Genomic DNA, 23,363 nt, shown 5'->3' on the forward strand with positions numbered 1-23,363 from the left:
AACGAGCATTGTGAAGACATCATGCCAGTAGAAGCTTTGAAAATGTTTCTTCCTGCTTCAACCTGTGGTCTTCTCCATGGTCAGAGACAGATTATAAGAACCAGTTTGATCTACTGGTCAAGGCACCAGGCTAGAAACTGGGAGACTTAAGAACGAAAGCTGGCTGAGTGACTTTGGGCCAGTCATTGTCTCTCAGCCCAACTCATCTCACAAGATTGTTATTGTGGGGAAAATAGGAGGATGAATGAATATTAAATATGTTCACTTCTTACAATGCCTTGGTAAGGCCACACTTGGAATACTGCATCCAGTTTTGGTTACAACGATGTAAAAAAGATGTTGAGACTCTAGAAAGAGTACAGAGAAGAGCAACAAAGATGATTGGGGGACTGGAGGCTAAAACATATAGGGAACGGTTGCTGGAATTGGGTATGTGTAGTTTAATGAAGAGAAGGGTGAGGGGTGACATGATAGCAGTGTTCCAATATCTCAGGGGTTGCCACAAAGAAGAGGGAGTCAAGCTATTCTCCAAAGCACCTGAAGGCAGGACAAGAAGCAACGGATGGAAACTAGTCAAGGAGAGAAGCAACCTAGAACTAAGGAGAAACTTCCTGACAGAACAACTAACCAGTGGAACAACCTGCCTCCAGAAGCGGTGAATGCTCCAACACTGGAAGTTTTTAAGAAGAGACTAGACAGCCATTTGCCTGAAATGGTATAGGGTTTCCTGCCTGAGCAGGGGGCTGGACTAGATGACCTCCAAGGTCCCTTCCAACTTTATTATTATTATTATTATTATTAATAATAATAATAATAATAATAATCATCATCATCATCATCATCATAAAAATAAAAATAAAAATAAAAATAAAAATAAAAATAAAAATAAAAATAAATAAAAAATATGCATTTATTTTATTTAGTGTTTGTATAATGAAAGCCAGGGAATCTACAATGTTATTACAGAGTAGTTTGGCTGCCTAAGATTGCTAGTTTGCTTAGTTCATGCTTGTGCACTATACAAGGTGCATCACAGGAGGAGAACTAGCTCCACATACAGAGTAGTGGCTAACAACATTCTGGAAGTATCAGTGTCATCCATGGCTTTTCACCACTGATTTCACCTCACATTTGGGCAGGTCCAATGCTGATTGATCTCTTCTTTTCTGCATGATGTGCTGATAGCTTTCCATTAAAATGGTACCTGTTTATCTACTTTCATTTTTACACACTTTTGAACTGCTAAGCTGGAAGGAGTTGAAGACAAAAATGGGAGCCCACTACATCATGCAATACTAGGGCTTGAACTAATGGAGTACAGAGACACAACCTTCTCTGGCCAACCACTTCTCAATATAAAAAATAAAATAATGGAGGCAGGATAATAAATAAATATTTGAACTTCAATGAGAGCCTTGGTGGAGCAGTGGGCTAATGCCTCCTTAAGTAACACCAGCTGCCTGCAATTAGTGCAGGTTCGCATCCCACCAGGCTCAAGGTTGACTCAGCCTTCCATCCTTCCGAGGTAGGTAAAATGAGGACCCAGATTGTTGGGGGCAATTAAGCTGACTTTGTAATAATGCCGCTTGGGGTGTGTGTGTGAAAGCCCTAATAAGTAGGCATATACATAGAATGAAGGCTACTGCTAAGCTTGTAAGCCACCCTGAGTCTTCGGAGAAGGGCGGGATATAAATGGGATTAAAATTAAAAAAAATGTAGTGATATTTCAGACTCTTGCTGAGAAAAAGAGGTAATAGACAAAGAACAGCATCAGCTGAGTTCCACCATACTTCACTCTGCTGTCCCCCAGTGGAAGAATAAGTAGATAATCTTGAAGAAGGAATAAAAGAATCATTGTGTAAATGTATTATGTAAATAGTAACTTAGTCCTAGGAAAGAAGAAAATGTGAGAAAGAAATTCAAGCTAACTCCATCCTGATTCTGCTTGGTGTAAGAGGGGGCAAAGAGATACTCTGGAGGGCTTTCAGGTTTCACTAAAAATAATTCCTGAATTCCTGAAACATAATTCACTCTGTTTCCTGACTTGGTCTACCTCAAAGGGCTGACACTCCCATACTCGCTTACTTGTTAGTTGGGCAACTTGATATGTAGCCAACATGCCATTCTAAGCTTCTAGATGCCATCTAAACTCACCCCACCCCATGTTAGGAAGTGTGGTTATTTGTTTAAAGTATTTCTAAATTTCCTATCATTAAACTAATTCCCCAGGTATATAAAAACAAACAGATACAACATAGTAATGCTAATTCAGTAAACAATAAAACCAATGAGATAATTGTGTAGTACAGATTAAATGTAGTGCAGCTGGGGATTGCAGCCAAGAAATTAAAAGACGCTTGCTCCTAGGGAGGAAAGCCATGGCAAATCTAGACAGCACACTACAAAGCAGAGATATCACCCTGCCAACAAAAGTGCGTATAATCAAGGCTATGGTCTTCCCAGTTGCAATGTATGGCTATGAAAGTTGGACCATAAGAAAGGCTGAGGGCAAAAGAATTGAGGCCTTTGAACTATGGTGCTGGAGAAGACTCCTGCGAGTCCCTTGGACTGCAAGGCGATCAAATCGGTCAGTCCTAGAGGAGATCAACCCTGACTGCTATTTAGAAGGCCAGATCCTGAAGTTGAAACTCAAATACTTTGGCCACCTAATGAGAAGGAAGGACTCACTGGACAGGAGCCTAATGCTGGGAAAAGTTGAGGGCAATAGAAGAAGGGGACGACAGAGAATGAGGTGGCTGGATGGAGTCACTGAAGCAGTAGGCGTGAGCTTAAATGGACTCCAGAAGATGGTAGAGGACAGGAAGGCCTGGAGGAACGTTGTCCATGGGGTCGCGATGGGTCAGACATGACTTCACAACTAACAACAACAACAGATTAAATAAGAACAACAGGATGTAGACTTAAGAGAACCAGAAAGGGCAATTTAGACCATGAAATCTGTCTGTCTATATATTCATAGTACTAGAGAAAAATTCCTTGTGTTTAATCACAGTTGACCAAATAAAGTATACTGCTCTGCGCTGTTCTGTTCTATCCTGCCACAATCCCAAGGAGTCCTTTGGAATTTTTACATTTCTGCCCCATGCAGAGTATCATCCCCAAGACATGGTTGTCCAGCCTTCACTTGATGGTATAATGAAAGGCACCAGTAGATAGGAAACCAAGACAACTTCCAGATCAGGAGCTGATTCCTTCAGAGGAAGTGCTGTTCTTTCTCACTAACTATTGAGCCAATATTCCTGAAGGTTTCTTGCCACAGAGCCATTCAGTATTGGAAGAGTTCAACCTGAGTTTATTTTGCCCCTTCCTGACAACCTCCAGATACTGATTCAAACTTTCCCTGGTCTCTCTAGTTCTGTAATGGTATGTGGAAAAGACCTTGGCTGCATTTCTTTACTGATTCTCCCATGGTCTTTGCCACATTGAATTTCAAGTTCAGCCTGCAATATGTTCAGCTGATGATATCTCAACTCAAATGGACAGAGGAATCTTCACAATAGATGTGTGTGTGTGTGTGTGTCTGTGTGTGTGTGTGCATTTGTGTGAAATTTTTACTTAACAGTTTCAATGAAGGATTATCATATTTCATTGTAATCATATATAACCTATGAGAGCCATTTTGCCTTTTGCAGGGTGTACAAAAGCTTTGTTGTTGAGTGTGTTGGCTGATACGTAGGTTGAAGCTCCATTTTCCCAGCCATCAAAGAACAATAAAGGGTGTGGCCAGAGGGATTATTTCTGGAAAGCCTTTCAAGATTCTCTAGAATGTGTAATGGAAAGATTCAAAAATGTATAATACACACAAAAAAACTCCCACACTGTTTTATGATCATTGTCGAAACTTCTGGCAACAAGAAGTACTTTCACAAACTTCTTCGTTCTAGGAACATAAGGAAATATGTGGAAGTCAAAGACAATTCAGGAACTACTGTATACTGGATCCCAGATGCACGAAGATTTAAAATAATTTTGAACCGGACAAAGAGAAAAATTGGCAATGAGCACAGGCCAATTAGTCAATGCAACAGATTTCTTCTTGACTTGAAGCCCTACAGGTAAGTTAGACTACAGTGCCCATCTTCTTTTGCCAGCACCCTCTAATGAAAATAAGACATCCTCATTTATGAAATTTGCCCTGAATTTTTATTCTGAGTAATATCATTTATATACTGGCTGCTATTTCACAATTCTCCAAAATTGAGGTGTGTCGCTCCTCGGCCAGCTATTCAATTGGCTATTCCTCAAAGCCTACATGAGAATAAATGTTTCCTTTCAACCCTGCCCTTGTCAAAAGCTGCTTGAAAGAGTTGCAGATCTGAGTTAGAAAGTGTTCTTTGGCTCTTTGCCATTTCCACTGGAACATTTCTTTACCTCCTCCTGCCAGCTTTTGAAATTTATCAAGATGAGCAAGTATCTCCTCCTCGGTGTTTCTGTTCTGATCTTCTGCACAGTTGGTAAGTGCCAAGTTTTAAAAGAGAGAGAGAGAGAGAGAGAGAGAGAGAGAGAGAGAAATATTCTGCTAGACTACAGACATTTACCTAGAGCAGGGGTAGGCAACCTTGGCTCTTTTATGGCTCGTGGACTTCAACTCCCAGAATTCCTGAGCCAGCCATGCTGGGAGTTAAATAAATAAATAAATAATTTTATTTGTATACCGCCTCAGGGTGGTGAACAGGGCAAACATATAAAAATACAAAATACAAAAATTAAAAACGAATTAAACAAGATGCCCAAGTTAACAATAGATTAAAATACATTTAAAACAACAATAAAATCCAAACCCCATGCCCCATCAGGCCAGGCTGGCTTATTCGAACAAATAAGTCTTCAGATCGCGCCGGAAAGAGCGAAGGTTGGGCGCCATCTGGAGCTCAACCGGCAAACGGTTCCACAATTCCGGTGCACCCACCGAGAAGGACCTCCCCCTGGGGGCCACCAGGAGTTGAAGTCCACGAGTCATAAAAGAGCCAAGGTTGCCTACCCCTGGCCTAGAGAAAAGGACTCAACAGTCTGTAACCCACCAGCTCTTCTGGGCTACAACTCCCAGATGATCTGATCTTCTAGAAATTGCAATCCAAAACAGCTGGAAGCAATCAGATGGCTTATTCCTGGATTAAGTATTTCAGCATTGGGGAAAAAATAGTTTCTAATGCTTTACTTTATCTGTATTTTATCTGCCCCACCTGAATCTATCTGACAAGAGTTTCAGACTGTGATGGTCTCAGATTTGCAAAACTGACCCGTATTCTTTCTGCACAGCAAACTGCAAAACACTGTGCTCTCTGTAGGGTTCCTGTGCACCAATTTTGTTAGATAAATCCAATAAAAATGTAGCCTGTTTGGCTAGGAAGGTAATTGCATGGGGTAAATTAATGTAGTTACCACTGGTGGGATTCCACAATATTTTACATTGAATCAGACCATTTGTGGAAAGGAAGAAAGTCTGATGTGATGTTTCAGTGGTAAACATAGAAAGTCCCCTGGATTAAATTCAATTTTTGATGATATAGATATGTCTTTCTTGGCAAGAATGTAAAAGGGATTTACCCTTGCCTCTTGGAAGTTTTTCACCATTCAAACTAGTATATAGCCTGGGGTTTTACTAAGTTCCCATCCAAGAACTAAATACTGCACAATCAATCCTGCTTGAGCACCTATATTTTTGTTTCATTTAATTTTTACCTTGGAAAGGTTTTGGCGTTAGATGCCTTATATACAAATGAAGGAGCCATATAATATACCTTTTTTAAATCTAGAAATAATATGCAATTTATGCATTTGGATTAGTTTATGCACATTATTCAGGAAAACAAAATCTGGTTATGCCATCAGACTGTTGAATAAGAGAAGAATTGTTTATGGGTATATGATTATATAGGGTTTTATGGATCCTTGGCATAAGCATATTTTGCTAATGTGCTACAATTGTGGATTGTATTGTTTGTTCTTATTCTGGTTTTAGTTATTTGAATCCTGTTAACTCATAGTAGAATTATAAGATACTCAAAGTTGGTAAATGATTGGAGCAGCATATAAGCCTAGTAGAATGAATGAATGAATGAATGAATGAATGAATGAATGAGTGAATGATGAATGATTGATTGAATGAATAATTGAATGAACTGCAGAAAAATTGAGCTATATATTGCAGTGCAGGCATATTGAGAAGTAAATCTCACCATATACAGTTACAGCTTTAGTTTATCATTAGTTTGCATAAACGAACATGAATGAAATAACCAAAACAAGGAATTAATTCCAGGTCCCTTAGACAAAGATACTAATCCTATAGATAGATTGGTGTTACAAAACTTCATGCTATGAAAGAACTTGTTTATTTCAAATCACCATCATCAAACAGTTAAAAAGTAGTCAGAGGCACCTCACCTTTTTGGAGTTGGGTGGCAAACAAATGAAAAAAATATTATTATACACATTAGCCTAATCTTTATTAAGTAAATAGAGCTTATATGCTTGTCCCATTATGTTCTTTACCTCCATTTTTAAAAACACAATTCTGACAGCAATTTTTGGACAGGTTTTAAGAACTATCCCCAAGTTTTTTGTTATGCATATTCAACTATCCATTGCTTTGTTCAGATATCCAGCTGAAAAAGAATAGAATAGAATAGAATAGAATAGAATAGAATAGAATAGAATAGAATAGAATAGAATAGAATAGAATAGAATAGAATAGAATAGAATAGAATAGAATAGAATAGAATAGAATAGAATAGAATAGAATAGAATAGAATCTGGAAGGGACATTGGAGATCTTCTAGTCCAGCCCCTTGCTCAAGCAGGAGAACCTATACCATTTCAGATAACTGACTGTCTAATCTCTTCTTAAAAACATCCAGTGATGGAGCGCCCATGATTTCTGGGGGCAAGCTGTTCCACTGGTTAAGTGTCCTCACTGTTAGGAAGTTTCTCCTTAATTCCAGGTTGCTTCTCTCTTTGATCAGTTTCCAACCATTGTTTCTTGTCCTGCCCTCTGGTGCTTTGGAGAATAGCTTGACATCCTCTTCTTTTTGGCAGCCCTTCAAATACTGGAATACTGCTATAAGCAAACAGTGTGCCTCAGGCGGCTATGTAGAAAAAAGAAATTCAAGAGAGAGTCTTGCCATTCAATCTACACTTGCAAAAATTTCAGAATACTAGTGAGGTGTAGAAATCCCTCCTCTTGTATTTGGCTCTGTTGGTCATTTATTGGTCTTTTTCACTTTAATATATCCACTAAGGGTATTAAAGAAACTTGGGCAAAATTTCAGTGGGAGCATATTTAATTATTTGCTTACTTCCTCACTTTATTTCTTTAGGTGTTATTTTTGTATGCTACTCCTTGGAAAGACTGGCTAATAATCTATTGGTTGCAATGTAGCAAGAAGCAACAAATGGAGTTTGCTACTGGCTTTCATTCTCCTTTTTCAAAATTACCATGGATCCATGAATAGATGAAAACTAAGTCCAATCTCTTATGTACTTATTCTTGGGGGGGGGGAATTGATCTTGTGATTTATAGATTTGATTATTGGAAAGTGTAAATAATGGAAAGAAGAAAATTATGATGTAAACTTAAAGAGAGAAAGTAAAATATGCATTACAACTTATGACAAGTCATTTGGCAACTTTTCATAGTTATGAGGAGGCTGCTTATGACCTGGATTCAAAGTTTTTATGGTCACACTGCTCTGCAATCACACGGCCAAACTTTGGGCACTAAGCAGTATGGCTGGATTTACTGTCATTCACAGCTCCTCTGGCCATGTGACTATATATTACAACATTTTTTTCTGGAAACTACCTCATAGTGAACTGTGGTGGAAACCAAAGATGACTCAATCAATACACCTGATTTTTCACTTTACAGTTTCAACTCATATTTGGAAAGCTTCGGATTCCTCGTGTCCAACCACAACATGATAGAAAACAGCCGCTCCCAAAAAGACTTGGGTGGAGAAAGGAAAGTCACTTGTTTTCCTTCCTGAGCTTTAATAACTTAATCTTCCCTTCATGGGAAGTGAAGCTGAATGCTTCTGCAGCGAACCACACCTTTGGCATGCCCAATTGGCCATACTCTATGTGATAATAAATTTCTGGGCTCCATTCCAGCTTTCTCTTCTTTCCACCTTGTGCTGCTCCCAGCATGATTCCCATTCCAACTTTCTCAAGGTTCATGCCAGGATTTCACCTGTGTGAAAGTAATTTCTTCAGGTGAAGCTGGTCTATATTACTGGCTATTGCTATTTACCACCCTGTGTCAAAGGCTGTGCAAAAAAGGAACAAAACAAAGCCATCATGACTTCATGTACATGAAGTGGGGCGTTGTTGTTTTTTAAAAAAAAATGTCAATTTTTAAGGTGGCATAATGGTTAGAATGCAGTATTGCAGGCAAACTCTGCCCACGGCCTGGAGTTTGATCCTGCTGGGGCTCAGGGTTGATGTTGTATATTCAAGTTCAACAAAAAGCCATAAAGACCATGAGGTAAAAAGGCACGGCAGCTGTTTGACAGTTGACAGCTGTCAAAAGGCTGCCGCCTACCTAACACGCACGCACGGCGGCTGGCTGACAGTGACAGCTGTCAAAAGGCCGCCGCTAGCCGTCCGCGCAGGCGCAGCACTTGACAGCTGTCAAGCTGCCTGCGGCCGCGCATACACATTCAGTCAGAGCTGTCAAAAGGGTTGCCGCCAGCTAGAAGAAGAGGCGCAGTGGCTTTTGACAGCTCCCGGCTGTCAGAGCTGCCGACAGCAGATTAGCCGGAGCCACGTGGTGGGAGAACGCTATGTTATGATTGATTGGTTGGTTGCTTGTCAAAGTTATGTATAAATAGAGGGAACCCCCAGCTGAGTTTTAGCCCGGTGCCTGCCCTAAATAAAGGTTCGAGAATCTTGCCAGCTGTCTGTCTCTCGGTCCTTGCCTCATGCTAATTCACCTGGCGATGAAGGTGGGATGCAGTCTGCTTCACTGAGCTAAGTCACAGAGCTGAAGTCACAAGCTGAAGGAGGGAAGCCGCCCCACCAGCTGACGTTCGCTGAAGTCACTAGCTGGAATGGGGGAGCCCTCCACCAGACCTCAACCAACCAGAACCATGGACCTGGACAGCATGGCTACTCTCGGACACATACGGGAATTCGATGTACAGCACCCAGAGGGCTGGGAGTCGCACCTAGGACAGGTCAAAGGCTACCTTTTTGTAAACAAAATCTTCAAAGACCGTCCCAGGGCTGCTGCGCTTCTGTGCCTCAGTGGGCTGGCAGTCTATGATGTCGCCGTAGGACTCTGCAGCTCGGACCCAGTCGCCACAGTATCGTATGCTGAGCTAGTCAACCACCTTAGCAAGCACTTCATGCCAAGGCGGTCAGAGCTATATTGGCGACTGTATTTCGCCCGTCGATGCCAATGACCAGGTGAATCAGTCACGGCCTTCATCTCGGAGGTACGCCATGCAGCCCGCCGATGCCACTTCCCAGACCTCGAGGACCGGATCCGCAACCAAGTCATAGCAGGTTTGCAGAACGAATGGCTGCAATGGAAGATCGTTGCAAAGCCAATAATGGACCTCGCTGAGGTAACGCTAGAGATAATGGCTTACGAAGACAGCCACTGAGAAGACGCGGCTATGCCGGGCAGTTCCCTCAGCGGATCGGTCCACCAGGACCACCTAAGAAATACTGCCAACGAGGAACCCGAAGAAGAGACCAGAGTCGACGCCATCTGTCCAAGATCCAACAACCCCCCAGACTCTCCGCAAAGCTGACAGAAGACCTGACAGACCCGGCGCTCCTGCCAAAAATTCTCCAAATACCCAATCAAGGTGTGCCAGCTGCAGCGGGAACCCCGCCAGAGCCACCTGCCAGTTCCGGAACGCTAAATGCCACAGGTGCGGGAAGACAGGACACATCCGTGCCGTCTGCCGCAGCCTGAACAGAGAGACCCTCCACGAACTTGAACCCGCCCCACCAGGTAGGACGACCCCCCAAAACCAGGCCAGGGAATTCCCCAGGGCATCAGTCCTAACAGTCCACTCGGACCAGGGGCCCCTAGCCATCCACCACCTCAGGCCTAAAGTAAAAATCCAGGTCAGGCTGCAAGGGATCCCATGCGAAATAGAGGTAGACTCAGGTTCCTCAGTCTCCATTATCTCATGGGACACTCTTCAGGGAATTTCACGCCGCTGCAAATGCCACTTCCTCCTACATCCTTGCAGATTCTGCTCGCTGACTTCCAGGGCGCTCCCATCAAATTAAGGGGAAAAACTAAACTAAGGGTTGAATACAAGCAGTTCCAAGGGGAGCTCACTGCCCAAATTACTGAGGGGAGGCGGGCCAGCCTCATCGGCCTCGACTGGTTCGAAGCCCTGGGCATAAGAATTGAGGGAAGAGACCAAACACAGACCCGAGCCCTTGAAGCTGTCTGCCAACAATTTGCAGACATGTTTGACGGGTCCTTAGGGAAATACACAGGCCCCCCCGATAGAGCTAAAACTGAACCCTGAGATTTTGCCTATCAGTATAAAAGCCAGAAGAGTCCCCTTCACCCTCAAGAGTAAGATCGAAGACGAACTAGACAGGCTGGTAAAACTCGGGGTATTAGAACCGACTGACGGGGGGACTTGGGAAACCCCCATAATCACCCCAGTTAAGCCTAACAGGGAGGTCTGGGTCTGTGCAGACTATAAGGCGACCCTCAACCGTGCCCTGAACCCCCACGCATACCTGGTCCCAGCTGTCAAGGATGTCCTGTCAGAAATCCAGTCAGGCACCATTTTCGCTAAACTAGACTTAGCGCATGCGTTCTTACAGCTCCCAGTCTCCAAGGAAACGGCAGATGCACAGACCATTGTCACCCACCGCGGGGCTTTTAAAGTGAACCGCCTGCAATTCGGCATAGCAGTGGCTCCTGGCATTTTCCAGGAAGTCATGGAAAAAACTCTTAAAGGAATTCCCAGGGTTTGCCCCTATTTTGATGATGTGTTAATCGCAGGGGAAACCGAGGGAATTTTAGCAGAAAGGCTGCAGGAGGTGCTGAGCAGATTTCGCACCGCAGGTCTTAAATTAAAAAAGGAAAAATGTTCTATAGGGGTTCCGTCCACCAATTTTTTGGGTTACAGAATCGACGCTCAAGGAATTCACCCCACAGATTCAAAAATTCTGGCTATCAAGGCTGCCCCACCACCCAAAAACAAGACCGAGCTACAAGCTTTCCTGGGGCTCCTTAACTTTTATCATGCCTTCCTCCCCCAGAAAGCAACCATCGCTGAGCCCTTACACAGATTGCTTGACAAAGGGGCCACATGGCAGTGGACCCAAACCCACGAGGACAGCTTCACGCATCTTAAAAAACTCCTCTCCAACAATTCCACTGTCACCCACTAAAGAGAAAAAATGCCTCTGTGTGTAGCATGCGATGCCTCCCCATATGGAATCGGAGCAGTTCTGAGCCACCTGCATATGGACGGGACCCAATCTCCTGTCACGTACTATTCCAGAACTCTCTCTAGGGCAGAGCGCAACTACGCACAAATAGACAAAGAAGCACTAGCAATTGTGGCAAGCGTGAAGAAATTTCACGATTACCTATACAGCCGCCCATTCACGATCTTTATAGATCACAAACTCCTGCTAGGGTTTTTCACTTGGGACAAGCAAACACCTCAAATCTTGTCCCCTAGAATGCTGTGCTGGACCACATTCTTGGCAGCATATTCCTTTAACCTAGTACACAAACCAGGGAAGCAAATGGGCCACGCTGATGGGTTAAGTAGACTGCCCTTGCCCAGCCTGGACTCAGACCCAGCACCGGCAGGCCACATCCTTGCCATCCAGGAGCTGCCAGAATGCCCCCTGTCAGCTAAGGACATTGCCACAGCAACCAGCAGAGACAAAGTCCTTAGCAGGGTACTTGCATGGGTCTTGTCAGGATGGCAGGCATTCAGTCCCAGCCCAGAATTCCAAGCATACTTTGTTAGAAGACATAAACTGTCTTCACATCTGGGCTGTATACTATGGGGCAGCCGGGTTATAATCCCAGACCCTCACAAATCAAAAGCCTTACACTCACTCCACGACGGCCACCCAGGTATTATTAAAATGAAGGCATTGGCCCGCAGCTACTTCTGGTGGCCAGGTCTCGATAAAGATATAGAGAGGCCTGTAGCTGGCTGCTACATGTGCCAACAAACCAGACCCCCCCCCAACCACAGGCCCCCATCCACAAATGGGCAATGACTAGGAACCCCTGCTCCAGGGTACACATTGACTATACCGGGCCCTTTCAAGGTCAAGTGTTCCTTATTGTGGTCGATAGCTTCTCTAAATGGCTGGAGGTCATTCCAGTCTCCAGCATGACCTCAGCCACCACAATTAGGGGTTTGAGAGGGGTTTTTGCTACCCATGGGCTTCCTGACGTCCTGGTCTCCGACAACGGCCCCCAATTTATCTCTCGTGACTTCCAGATTTTCACCAGGGACAACTCAATTAGACATACGACATCAGCTCCCTTCCATCCATCTTCGAATGGCCTCGCAGAGGTCATGGTAAAGGCAACCAAGGACTCCCTGTGGAAAATCATCACTGGAGACTGGCACTGTCGCTTGGCCCAATTCCTCCTGGCCCAGCACTCAACCCCCTGCTCTACCACAAGAAAATCACCTGCAGAACTTTGATGGGGCCGCCGTCTTGTAACAAAGTTGGACAGACTGCATCCGGACAGAGCAGCCGCAGAAGCAGATCATCCCACCTTGCCAAGGACTTTCACCCTGGGTCAGCTCATCTGGGCAAGGAACTTTGGGGGAGGGGACAAATGGCTTCAAGGTGTTGTCATAGAGCAAACCGGCCCCCTCTCATACGTAATAGACCTGGGGGGAGGAAACCACATCAGGAGACACGTGGACCAACTCAGAAACAGGGGGCTCCAAAATCTTTCCCTCAACCCATCCCCCAGTCTAGCCCCCAGTGAGTCACTGGGGGAAGGAAATTTTCCCATGCCTACTCCAGCTCCAGTAGCACACAGCCCCATCCCCCTTTCCCCAACTTCACCACCACCCAAGGTCCTGTCAGATGGAACACTTTGCAGCAAGCAGGATCCTGTACCATGCCTGTTCTGCAGGATCTGATATATGAGCTTGTAATGGAGTAACAACAAGAATTATTTATTTATTTATTTATTTTAATTCCATTTATATCCCGCCCTTCTCCGAAGACTCAGGGCGGCTTACAAGCTTAGCAGTAGCCTTCATTCTATGTATATGCCTGCTTATTAGGGCTTTCACACACACCCCAAGCGGCATTATTACAAAGTCAGCTTAATTGCCCCCAACAATCTGGGTCCTCATTTTACCTACCTCGGAAGGATGGAAGGCTGAGTCAACCTTGAGCCTGGTGGGATGCGAACCTGCACTAATTGCAGGCAGCTGGTGTTACTTAAGGAGGCATTAGCCCACTGAAGACCACTGAAAGGAAAATTTTACTTTTCATTTTCTTCAGCTGATCCCAGCTTCTCCTGGTGCTACTGCATGAAACTAATAGCTCTTTTACCATCCCTTGAACCTCATCAGTTTTTCATATCCAGCTAGGGAGGGTGGAAATTCACAAACTGTGTGAAGACTTCCAGCAATGGTGGAAGAAAAATACATATCTCACCTTTTTTTGTATTTAGGGCTATTTAAATATTAAAATGTCAAAATCTGTATTTGATTTTGGCTTCCGGGTGGCAAGGCTCCGTTGATGGCGGCCGTTTCGACCGTCAGCCCCGTTGCTTTCCGTAGAGCCGCTAAAAACAGCGATGATCAGCTGTTTGGCGGCTTGGAAACCCGCTCCTCAGGAGAAGAGGAGGGGGTGAGCACTTAGGCAGGGGTAGAGCTCCCCTAGATCGCCAGAGTTAATCTCTGGTGGTTGAAGGGTGTGAGCCCCCCCAAAGCCTGAGTTTGCTCCGGACTCCGGGACGCTTCTGCTCCAAGGCTTTGGAGCAGAGCAGGACGCTGCAACCATCCCTGCTATTGATAGTTAATTGTGGATTACTTGGATGCAGGCAGAGCTGTGCAGGAGAATGCTGTAAAGCAAGTATTTGGACTTTAACTCAGAATACTTTGTGGAAAAAGTTGCAATCGGTGCGGAAAGTGAAAGTGCGCAATAGAATTAAGTGATATTAAAATGGCTTCCAAACCAACTAAAGTTCCTAGAAGTGCTGGTGCTTCGCCAGTTCAGCAGTCTTCATTACAGGCTCTGATGCCTCCTCCTGCGGCACCCGCACCCGCACCAGCTTTAACAATTAAAGATTTGCAGGATGCTTTGCAAGAGGCTTTGAAAAAACAATCTCAACAAATAGCTAAACTTATTGAGGAGAAGAATACAGAAATAAGAGCAGACATTTTGGCTGCATTTCAAGGGCTTGCTGTTTGTATTGAGCGTCTGGATGAGAGAGTGGAAGAGCTTAGCCAAAATAACATGAGATTAGATGCTAAAATGATGGATACAGAAACTGTGATGGAAAAGATTGATGATGATGTGGTTTTGCTACAGTATCGAGAAATGGAGTTTGCTGTGAGAATTAGAGGTTTGAAAGAAGATCCTAAGGAGAATTTGAAAGAAATATTGGCACAAGCCCTTGAGCAGGTTTTGGAGCTTTCTGCAGAAGATATTATGGTAAATATAGATAAAATATTTCATGTTAATTCTTGGATTGCAAGACAAAGAAAGCTACCTAGAGATGTGGTGGTTTATTTCACGAAGAGAGCAATTAGAATTGAGGTTATTCAAGCCTTCTATAACAAAAAATTTACAGTTGCAGAGCAAGAAGTTTTAATTCTGAAAGAGATTCCTCCAAGAATTTTAAGGAAAGAATTTGCTTTTTTGGCAGAAGAATTAAGGAGACGGGATATCCAGTTCAGATGGGAGATCCCAGTAGGCATGGTGGTGATGCACGCAGGCATGAGATATCGTCTTAACACAGTTTTACAGGCACGAGATTTTTATGCTAATATTTTGAAGGCAGGCTCCCCACCATCCACGGAATTTAAAAGGAGGAATGGTGAAGGAGAGCGTCAGCCATGAAGGGAGAGTATACAAGGAGCTGAAGGAGTTATTCAGCTGAAAGATGGAGAATCCCAGCAAACTACAGGAGTGGATCAGATTCCAGTACCAATGGAAGAGGTTGGAGATCAAAGAGTGACACGGGCTGCATCCAGACGAATGAGATGTGAGCAAGAACAACAGAAAGCCATGACTACATCTCAACAACTTACTTATAGTGAAGCAGTGGGAGAAGTGAAACCGAAGACAGTGCAGGTGATTCTGGAAGAGGCGCTCCAAAAGCTTCAGGTCGCAAAAGATGGCGACAAAGCTTCTAACTTGGAATGTTAATGGATTAAATTCTCCGCATGAGAGAAAGAAAGTATTTCAATATCTAAAACAATTTTAAAATGACGTTATTTGTTTACAAGAAATGCATATTCGAGCAGCTGATCAAAAGTATTTGATAAACTTTAGGCTGGGTACACAGTTTATTGCTTCTGCTCCTGACAAGAAAAATGGAGTTGTTATTTATGTCAAGAATACTTTAACAGCTAGTTTAATTGAAACAGATAAACAAGGAAGATATGTTATAATTGAACTATTAATAGAAGACAAGAAAATACTTCTGGTTGGATTATATGCTCCTAACCAACAGCAAGGAGAATTTTATAAATTATTACACAGCAAGATTATTCAGTGGGATTACAAATCTTATATTTTTATGGGAGATTGGAATGGTGTTTTGGATGTACAAATGGACAAAAGAGGCCTTTTTAGAAGTACGCCAAGTCATGCTAGACTGCCTAAATCATTTTTTGAGATGAAGGATGACTTGGAATTGAGAGATGTTTGGAGAGAAAGGAACTTGCAAGAAAAAGACTTTACTTTTTTCTCTGATAGGCATCAATCTTTATCCAGGATTGATTTTGTATTAATTACTAATGATTTTTTTTCTAGGATTAAGAAGATCAAGATATGTCCAAGAACTATATCTGATCACAGTACAGTATGGTTGGAGATAGAAAAAGATAATGGAGATAGACAGTCTTGGTGACTAAATGAGAATTTGTTTAGATATCAGGAAAATGTGGAAGAGTGTAAAAAACAGATGAAAGAATTTTTTAAAATTAATATGCATAAGGGTACTTCTATTGAGATGGTTTGGTATGCAAGTAAAGCTTATATGAAAGGAGTGTTAATATACTTGAACAATAAATATATACGTAAATTGGAATTCAGGCAGAAAGAATTAGAGGAGGAAATTAAGAGAAAAGAAAAGGCTTTAATTTTGAATCCATCTGATGGGAAGATCAAAGAGGTAATTACTTTACTAAGAGGTCAGTCTGATGTGTTGATGGCAGATCAACTGGCAACTAACCTTCGGTATGTTAAACATAACACTTTTTGTAATGCCAATAAACCGGGTAGGTGGTTAGCCTACTTGTTAAGGAAGAAACAAAGGGCATGTAATATAGATAGAATAGAATACAAGGGTAAAGTAGTGTATCAGCAGAATCTTATTAAAAAGGCTTTTGTTGATTTCTATTCTAAGTTGTAAGTTAGAGATAAGATTCGAGATACAGATATAGATAGATACTTGCAAGAAGCTAACATTCCTGTTCTTACACAAGAACAAAGGGAAGGGATGAATCAATTGATAAATGATGAAGAAATTTTTTTAGCAATTAAGCAATTAATGGTAGGTAAAGCACCAGGAACTGATGGATTGACTGTCATCTATTATAAAAATTTACAGTCAGAAATGGTGGAACCCTTAAGAGAGTTGTTTAGGACAATTCAACTGGGAGGAGAAGTGCCTCCATCATGGAAAACAGCGTTTATTTCGCTGATTCTGAAGGAAGATCAAGATATTACCCAAGCCAAAAACTATAGACCAATATCACTTTTAAACACTGATTATAAGATATTTGCCAAAATTTTAGCAAATAGATTAATGAAGGTAATGCAGCAAGTGATTCATAGTGATCAAACTAGATTCATAAGTGGTAGACAAATGAAGAATAATGTGAGACATATTGTAGATTTATTGGAATTTTTGGAAAGAAATAATCAGGTCTCTGCAGCGCTGATCTTTTTGGATGCTGAAAAAGCTTTTGATCAATTGGATTGGCAATTTTTGGTGAAAGTATTGGAGAAAATGGAGTTTGGGGAAACATTTTTACAACCTATTAGAGCAATATATCAGAAGCAAACAGCTCGTATAAGAGTTAATAGTAGTTTGACAGAAACATGTAATATTGAAAAGGGCACAAGACAGGGGTGTCCATTGTCACTCTTACTGTTTGTTTTAACATTGGAAATATTATTGATTAAAATATGAGATTCAAATAAAATTAAGGGAATTAAAATAAGAGATCAGGATTATAGACTGAGAGCATTTGCGGCTGACTTGGTTATTACAGTAAGTCAACCGACTTACTCAGTTGTAGAGCTGATGGAGATAATAATGTTATATGGGAAAGTTTCTGGATTTAAGATAAATACACAAAAAACTAAAATATTGTCTAAAAATATGACTATAGAACAAAAGGTTGTTTTAGAAGAGTTAATGGGATTTGAAATAGTCAAGAAGACTAAATATTTGGGGGTTTATTTGTCAGCTTCAAATGTGAAGTTATACAAGAATAACTATGAACCGTTATGGGTAAAAATACAAAAAGACCTAGATAGTTGGAAAAAACTACAATTATCCTTACTGGGAAGAATTGCAGCAGTGAAAATGAATGTTTTGCCAAAATTTTTATTTTTATTTCAAATGATACCTATACTTAAAAAGGATTTAAATTTGGAGGAATGGCAGAAAGGTATTAATAAATTTGTTTGGGCAGGGAAAAAGCCACGAGTTAAATTTAAGATAATGCAAGACATACGTGAAAGAGGTGGTCTTAAAATGCCTAATCTTAAATTATATTATGAGGCTGCTGCTTTATCATCGATAAGTGATTGGTTTAATTTAACACAAGGGAGATTATTAAATCTTGAGGGTTATGATTTGTTATTTGGTTGGCATGCATATTTATTTTATGATAAGAAGGTGGATAATGTGTTTAAGATACATATATTAAGGTATGCTCTGTTGCGAGTATGGAAGAAATATAGATATAAGTTAAATTATAAGATACCAATTTGGGCAATACCTAAACATGCAATAGAAAATATAAACGTTGGATTTAAACATGATGAGACTACATATAAGGAAATTTTAAGGATAGAAAGGAATGTATGGCAATTAAGGCCATATAATATTTTAAAAGAAGAAAAGATTGTACAAACTTGGTTCCAGTATGGGCAGTTACAGGCAAGATGGAAAGAGGATCAGAAAGTTGGTTTTTCGATAACTGATGAAAATTTGGTAAAACAAATTAGAGATCAAGGTCAAGCACATATAAGAAGGATATATAATGCATTGATAGAAATTGATTCAGAAACGGAACTTGTTAAAGATTGTATGATAAAGTGGGCCCAGAACTTTCAGGAGGTTATAACAATGGATACTTGGGAAAAGATTTGGGTCAGAAATGTAAAATTCACACAGGCTCAAAATTTAAGAGAGAATTTTTATAAAATGTTTTATAGATGGCACTTAGACCCTAAAAAGTTAGCAAGTATGTATCCGAACTGCCAGCCCAAATGTTGGAGGTGTGGTTGTGAGGATGCAACGTATTTTCATATATGGTGGACTTGTAAAAAAGTCAAAGCTTTTTGGATTAAAATTTGGTGGAATATGCAAAAGATATTTAAGAAAAAGATAAGGTTTTCTCTGCAGTTGTTTTTGTTGGATAGTATTACAGACTTTACTGTTATAGATACTAACTTGGTTTTGAATTTAATTACGGCAGCAAGACTTTTAGTAGCGCAATATTGGAAAAAGGAGGAACTGACGACTATAGAAGAATGGACTTTGAAAGTTTCCAATTTAGCGGAAATGGCAAAGATCTCAGCTTACTTGAAAGAACAATCGCAAGAGAGATATATTGTGGAATGGAGAAGATGGATTGAATATATTCAGAATAAATATGGGACTAAAAAGTTTCATTTAGCATTTGAATAAGTAGTGGTTTTATATTATTTGTTATTTGTTATTTGTTAGTAATATAATCAGTGCTTTTTTGTAAAAGAAAAAGGTGCCTGAACTCACACATGTCATACAACGTGCCTTGCCTACCCTACAAGGTTCCATCCCAAAAATGTGCCGGAACTTCGTTCTGAGCGTTCTATGAGAAAAAAAGCCCTGAATATAATTATGACTATGGAGAGTTAAAGCGCAATAGAATTTAATATTTTATTCTTGTTGTTAGCATATTTTAACTTATGTTTGTAAGTCTATACCCTGTATTCAGCTCTGGGAAGTCGGGGAGGGGGGAGGGGCGGGGAGGGTTGGGGAGAGGGGAGGGGGAGGAGGGAGTTTCTTTTTTATATCTAAAAATGTATTGTAAAACTTTTCAGTAAAAAAAAAGGATCTGTATTTGATTTTAAGGCTATGTTTACTGGATGGCTGTAACAGGATGCCTGGTAACTCTATTAAGAAGTATCACGATAGACCGGTAGGTGGCAGCCAGAGCATTCTTAGACATGACAACTTACCCAGCTGTTCCCATATCTCTATTCAAACTGAACTAATTTCACTCTTTTGGTTTCACTCTTTGCAGGTCAAGGTCTAGTATGCAATGTGTGCAAGTTTAAAGTCGGCAGTGTTTGTTTTAGTTCTGATGAACCCCGCAGAACAAAGGAAGGCCAGCAGTGTGAGATGACCAGAGTTTATACAGGTACAGTTTGAGAGAGAGACAGAGAGAGAGAGACAGAGACAAAGAGAGACAGAGACAAAGATTTTGAGCATTGGCACCTATTAAAAAACTTCAACACCTAAATATAATCACCCATCTTTTATCATGGGCTTCTCAGGGACATTTTCAACTTCTTTGTAGGAGTCAAAGATTTTAGTGGATAGGATGATGTTGCAAATTAAGTGGCCATATCACTCATACATAAGCAAGAGGAAAAGAGTTAAGTATTTGTTTTAAAAAATGATGAAAACTATTGTTGGATCACACTACTCCTATCAAGCATTTCCTGCCTAAAAGTCTGAATTGTTTACATGAAAACTGTATACAGTTTTCATGTATGTATGTATGTACAATGCCCATAGTTGTCAAGCTGGTTGGAGAAAATCTGAATAATGTTGGAAAGATAAATCTGGGTGAGAAGGACATGGATTGGAACAACTGGAAATAAAGCTGGAAGGTAACCTAAATGCATATATTTACATCTCTAGTTTTATGTAAAACAAGAGGTTAAATAGGAGCTACCAGGTTCTCTTAAAAACCTTTTTGTTCTACTACTATGGTTTGGGCTTATAGTAACCTATAAGCTGCTTATTGCCCATCCCCGTTTTAGAGGAACACTTGAAATCTCTCAGTTGCCCAGCTCCTCAATCCACTATGTTGAGACTAAAGTATGGAATGGAAATAAAATGATAGACACATATAATAAATAAAGTGAAGGAGACTCAGTTCTTGATGACTACATGGGCATAAGGATGCCATTATCTTGTCAACAATATGAAAGTGACCTGTCATTGCTTTCTTTGAGGATGTCCCAAAGATGTCTTTTCAAAAGGCAACTGGACTTTATTTTTTCTTGAAGAAAGGAAAAAAAAATCAATTGCCTTTTGAAAAAGCACCTTTGTGGCAACCATGACCAGGATAACTGAGAATCTCCACAGACATTCTTTGAGGATGCTTTTCACTTCCTTGGAATTGCCTTCAGCCCTGGGATTCCTTGTTAGTATAGTACAGTGATGGCGAACCTTTTAGAGACCGAGTGCCCACACTGCAACCCAAAACCCACTTATGTATCATCGGGTGCTGGGTGGGTGTGGCCCATTGGGTGGGTGTGGCCCATTGGGTGAGTGTAGCCAATTGGGTGGGCGTGGCCCATTGGGTGGGTGTGGCTGCGGTGGTAACAGCAGAGTGAGTGGGACTAAAAAGTTCAATCAATCAATTCGTACTTTGCAAGATCTTTTTTTCACGCGAGAAGTTGAAATTAATTGATTGATTGAACCTTTTTTTTTTTTGCACACAGTGGTGGAGGCCTAAAGCATAAAGGTTTTATAAAACCCAGCTGAAGGCCTAGGCCTGGGGCAACGGTGCGTGTGCCCAGAGAGAGGGCTCTGTGTGCCACCTGTGGCACACATGCCATAGGTTCTCCACCACGGGTATAAACTCTTCTAAGCTGTAGCCAGACCTAATTGTGCTTAGCTTCTGAATCCAGTTAAGATCACTCAAGAGGTGCCATCTGATAAAACTACCTGTAAGTAAAACAGATTTCAAAACCTGCAAATAATAACCATATTGATATAAAACTTCTTTTCTAACTGGTCATCTTGATTGCCTTATCATACATACTGTAGATCCTGTTTAAAATTCTTATTTAAATTTGTTTTCCCCACAATATTCAATACATTCTTACTGGTTAAGATTTTTATTACATTTAACTATTTTAGTCTTTTTCCTCATACAGGCCATCCCAACATATTAGAAATTTTAGAATATTAGAAAAATGTCTATATTTGTTATTTATCCAAATAATAAGAACTGTATTAATTCAAGGATGGCAAAAGAGAACATTTTTGGAAGAGGAGAACATCAAGCAGAGCCATTATGTGGACCATAGAATTATAGAAACTAATTGTTATTGATTGTTTTTAAATATAAACCCAGACAACACGATATTTACCAAATATTAAGGTGATTATGTAAAAAAATAAAACAAAACATATTTTTTTTAAAAAAAAACAAATTTCAAAACCTTCAGTTTTCAAATGCTACTTTTCACATAGGTTTCCCCAAGATGGAGCAAATGTCCTAGCTTTTAACATTTATTTTTCTTGTTTCTTTTCCCACCAGGCAGTCTAAAGCTCTTCACGAAACATGACTGCGGAAAAATGACTGAACTCTGCAACAAGACCGAACAGAGGGATACTGTTTTTGACATAATTACAATCGCACTTGTTGTACCTTTGACTTATGCAATGGGGGTGTGATCAGCCCGCCTAGCTTCACCCTCTTTACTGGGCTCAGCTTTGCACTTGGTTGGTGGCTTTCATGTTAACTTTTAAATTGAAAACAACAACAACAACAACAACAACAATAATGGAAGGCTACACTCTTCTCATCTTGAAGCAACCCTAGAACCCAAGATCCCAGCCTCTCATGTTGTTGTTGTTAGCTGCGAAGTCGTGTCTGACCCATCGCGACCCCATGGACAACGTTCCTCCAGGCTTTCCTGTCCTCTACCATCTTCTGGAGTCCATTTAAGCCCACGCCTACTGCTTCAGTGACTCCATCCAGCCACCTCATTCTCTGTCGTCCCCTTCTTCTCTTGCCCTCAACCTTTCCCAGCATTAGGCTCTTCTCCAGTGAGTTCTTCCTTCTCATTAGGTGGCCAAAGTATTTGAGTTTCAACTTCAGGATCTAGCCTTCTAAAGAGCAGTCAGGGTTGATCTCCTCTAGGACTGACCAGTTTGATCGCCTTGCAGTCCAAGGGACTCGCAGGAGTCTTCTCCAGCATTTACTAGTTGGCATCTAATTTCATCTCCTTGGTCATGTTTCATATCCAGCAGTTTTTTGAGCACTTCATGCACTAATTTAACATGCTCTACCATGGTCTCAGTGTAGATAAGGATGTCATTGAGGTAGACTAAGACCCCCTCATATAGGTGACCATGCAGTACTTGGTTAATCAATTGCATGAACACAGCAGGAGCCCGTTTCCAACTTTTGTCAACTTTCCGATGCATGGGAATAAGGCACGAAAAAAACATTCTTTAGATTTCCTAAGGAATTGCTGGTTTACAAAATGTCTGCTATGCAGATATGATCAGCCCCAAATAATAAAACTATTGAACTGATCATGTTGCTTTATTTCCCCCTCTTCAGAACTACAGACTCATTAATTTCGCCTTCTGGGTTTTGCATTATCATATATTTGGCTTAACAAACAAAGGTATTTTTCTTTAAAGACTTAATATTAAACATGCATGTGTTTGGGGACCATCATTCTGACAGTCACACATTTATCTTTTCAAATTTCCCTATTGCAAGTAACTTTTTCTAATGTGATTCATCTCATATTTTTGTGCATGTGATGAATTGCATTTCAAAAGTTGGAATTGTTCATGTTGCAAATAATGATTAGATAACAAATGTCTGAGATCAAAAGCAAGAAATTAGAAACATTCAAACTCCCACCCCGAGAGGTTTTCTTCAGAATGTTGCGGGAAGCATTATCTGAGCAGGATTTTGACCATG

General features: G+C 41.0%; 1 protein-coding gene and 1 long non-coding RNA gene across 2 annotated transcripts in view; both read left to right on the forward strand.

The window, feature by feature from the left end:
* Positions 1-23,363, forward strand: part of LOC310636760 — a 156,646-nt gene that overhangs the window by 75,588 nt on the left and 57,695 nt on the right. The window lies entirely within an intron of this gene.
* On the forward strand, positions 4,424-22,164 carry LYNX1 (Ly6/neurotoxin 1; the record flags this gene model as incomplete). Its single annotated transcript, XM_083351058.1, is given in 4 exon segments — positions 4,424-4,475; positions 19,704-19,820; positions 21,960-22,043; positions 22,046-22,164. Coding segments are annotated over 4 exon segments (372 nt in total).

Source organism: Vipera ursinii (genome assembly GCF_947247035.1).
Source record: "Vipera ursinii genome assembly, chromosome: 2".
Taxonomy (NCBI): domain Eukaryota; kingdom Metazoa; phylum Chordata; class Lepidosauria; order Squamata; family Viperidae; genus Vipera; species Vipera ursinii.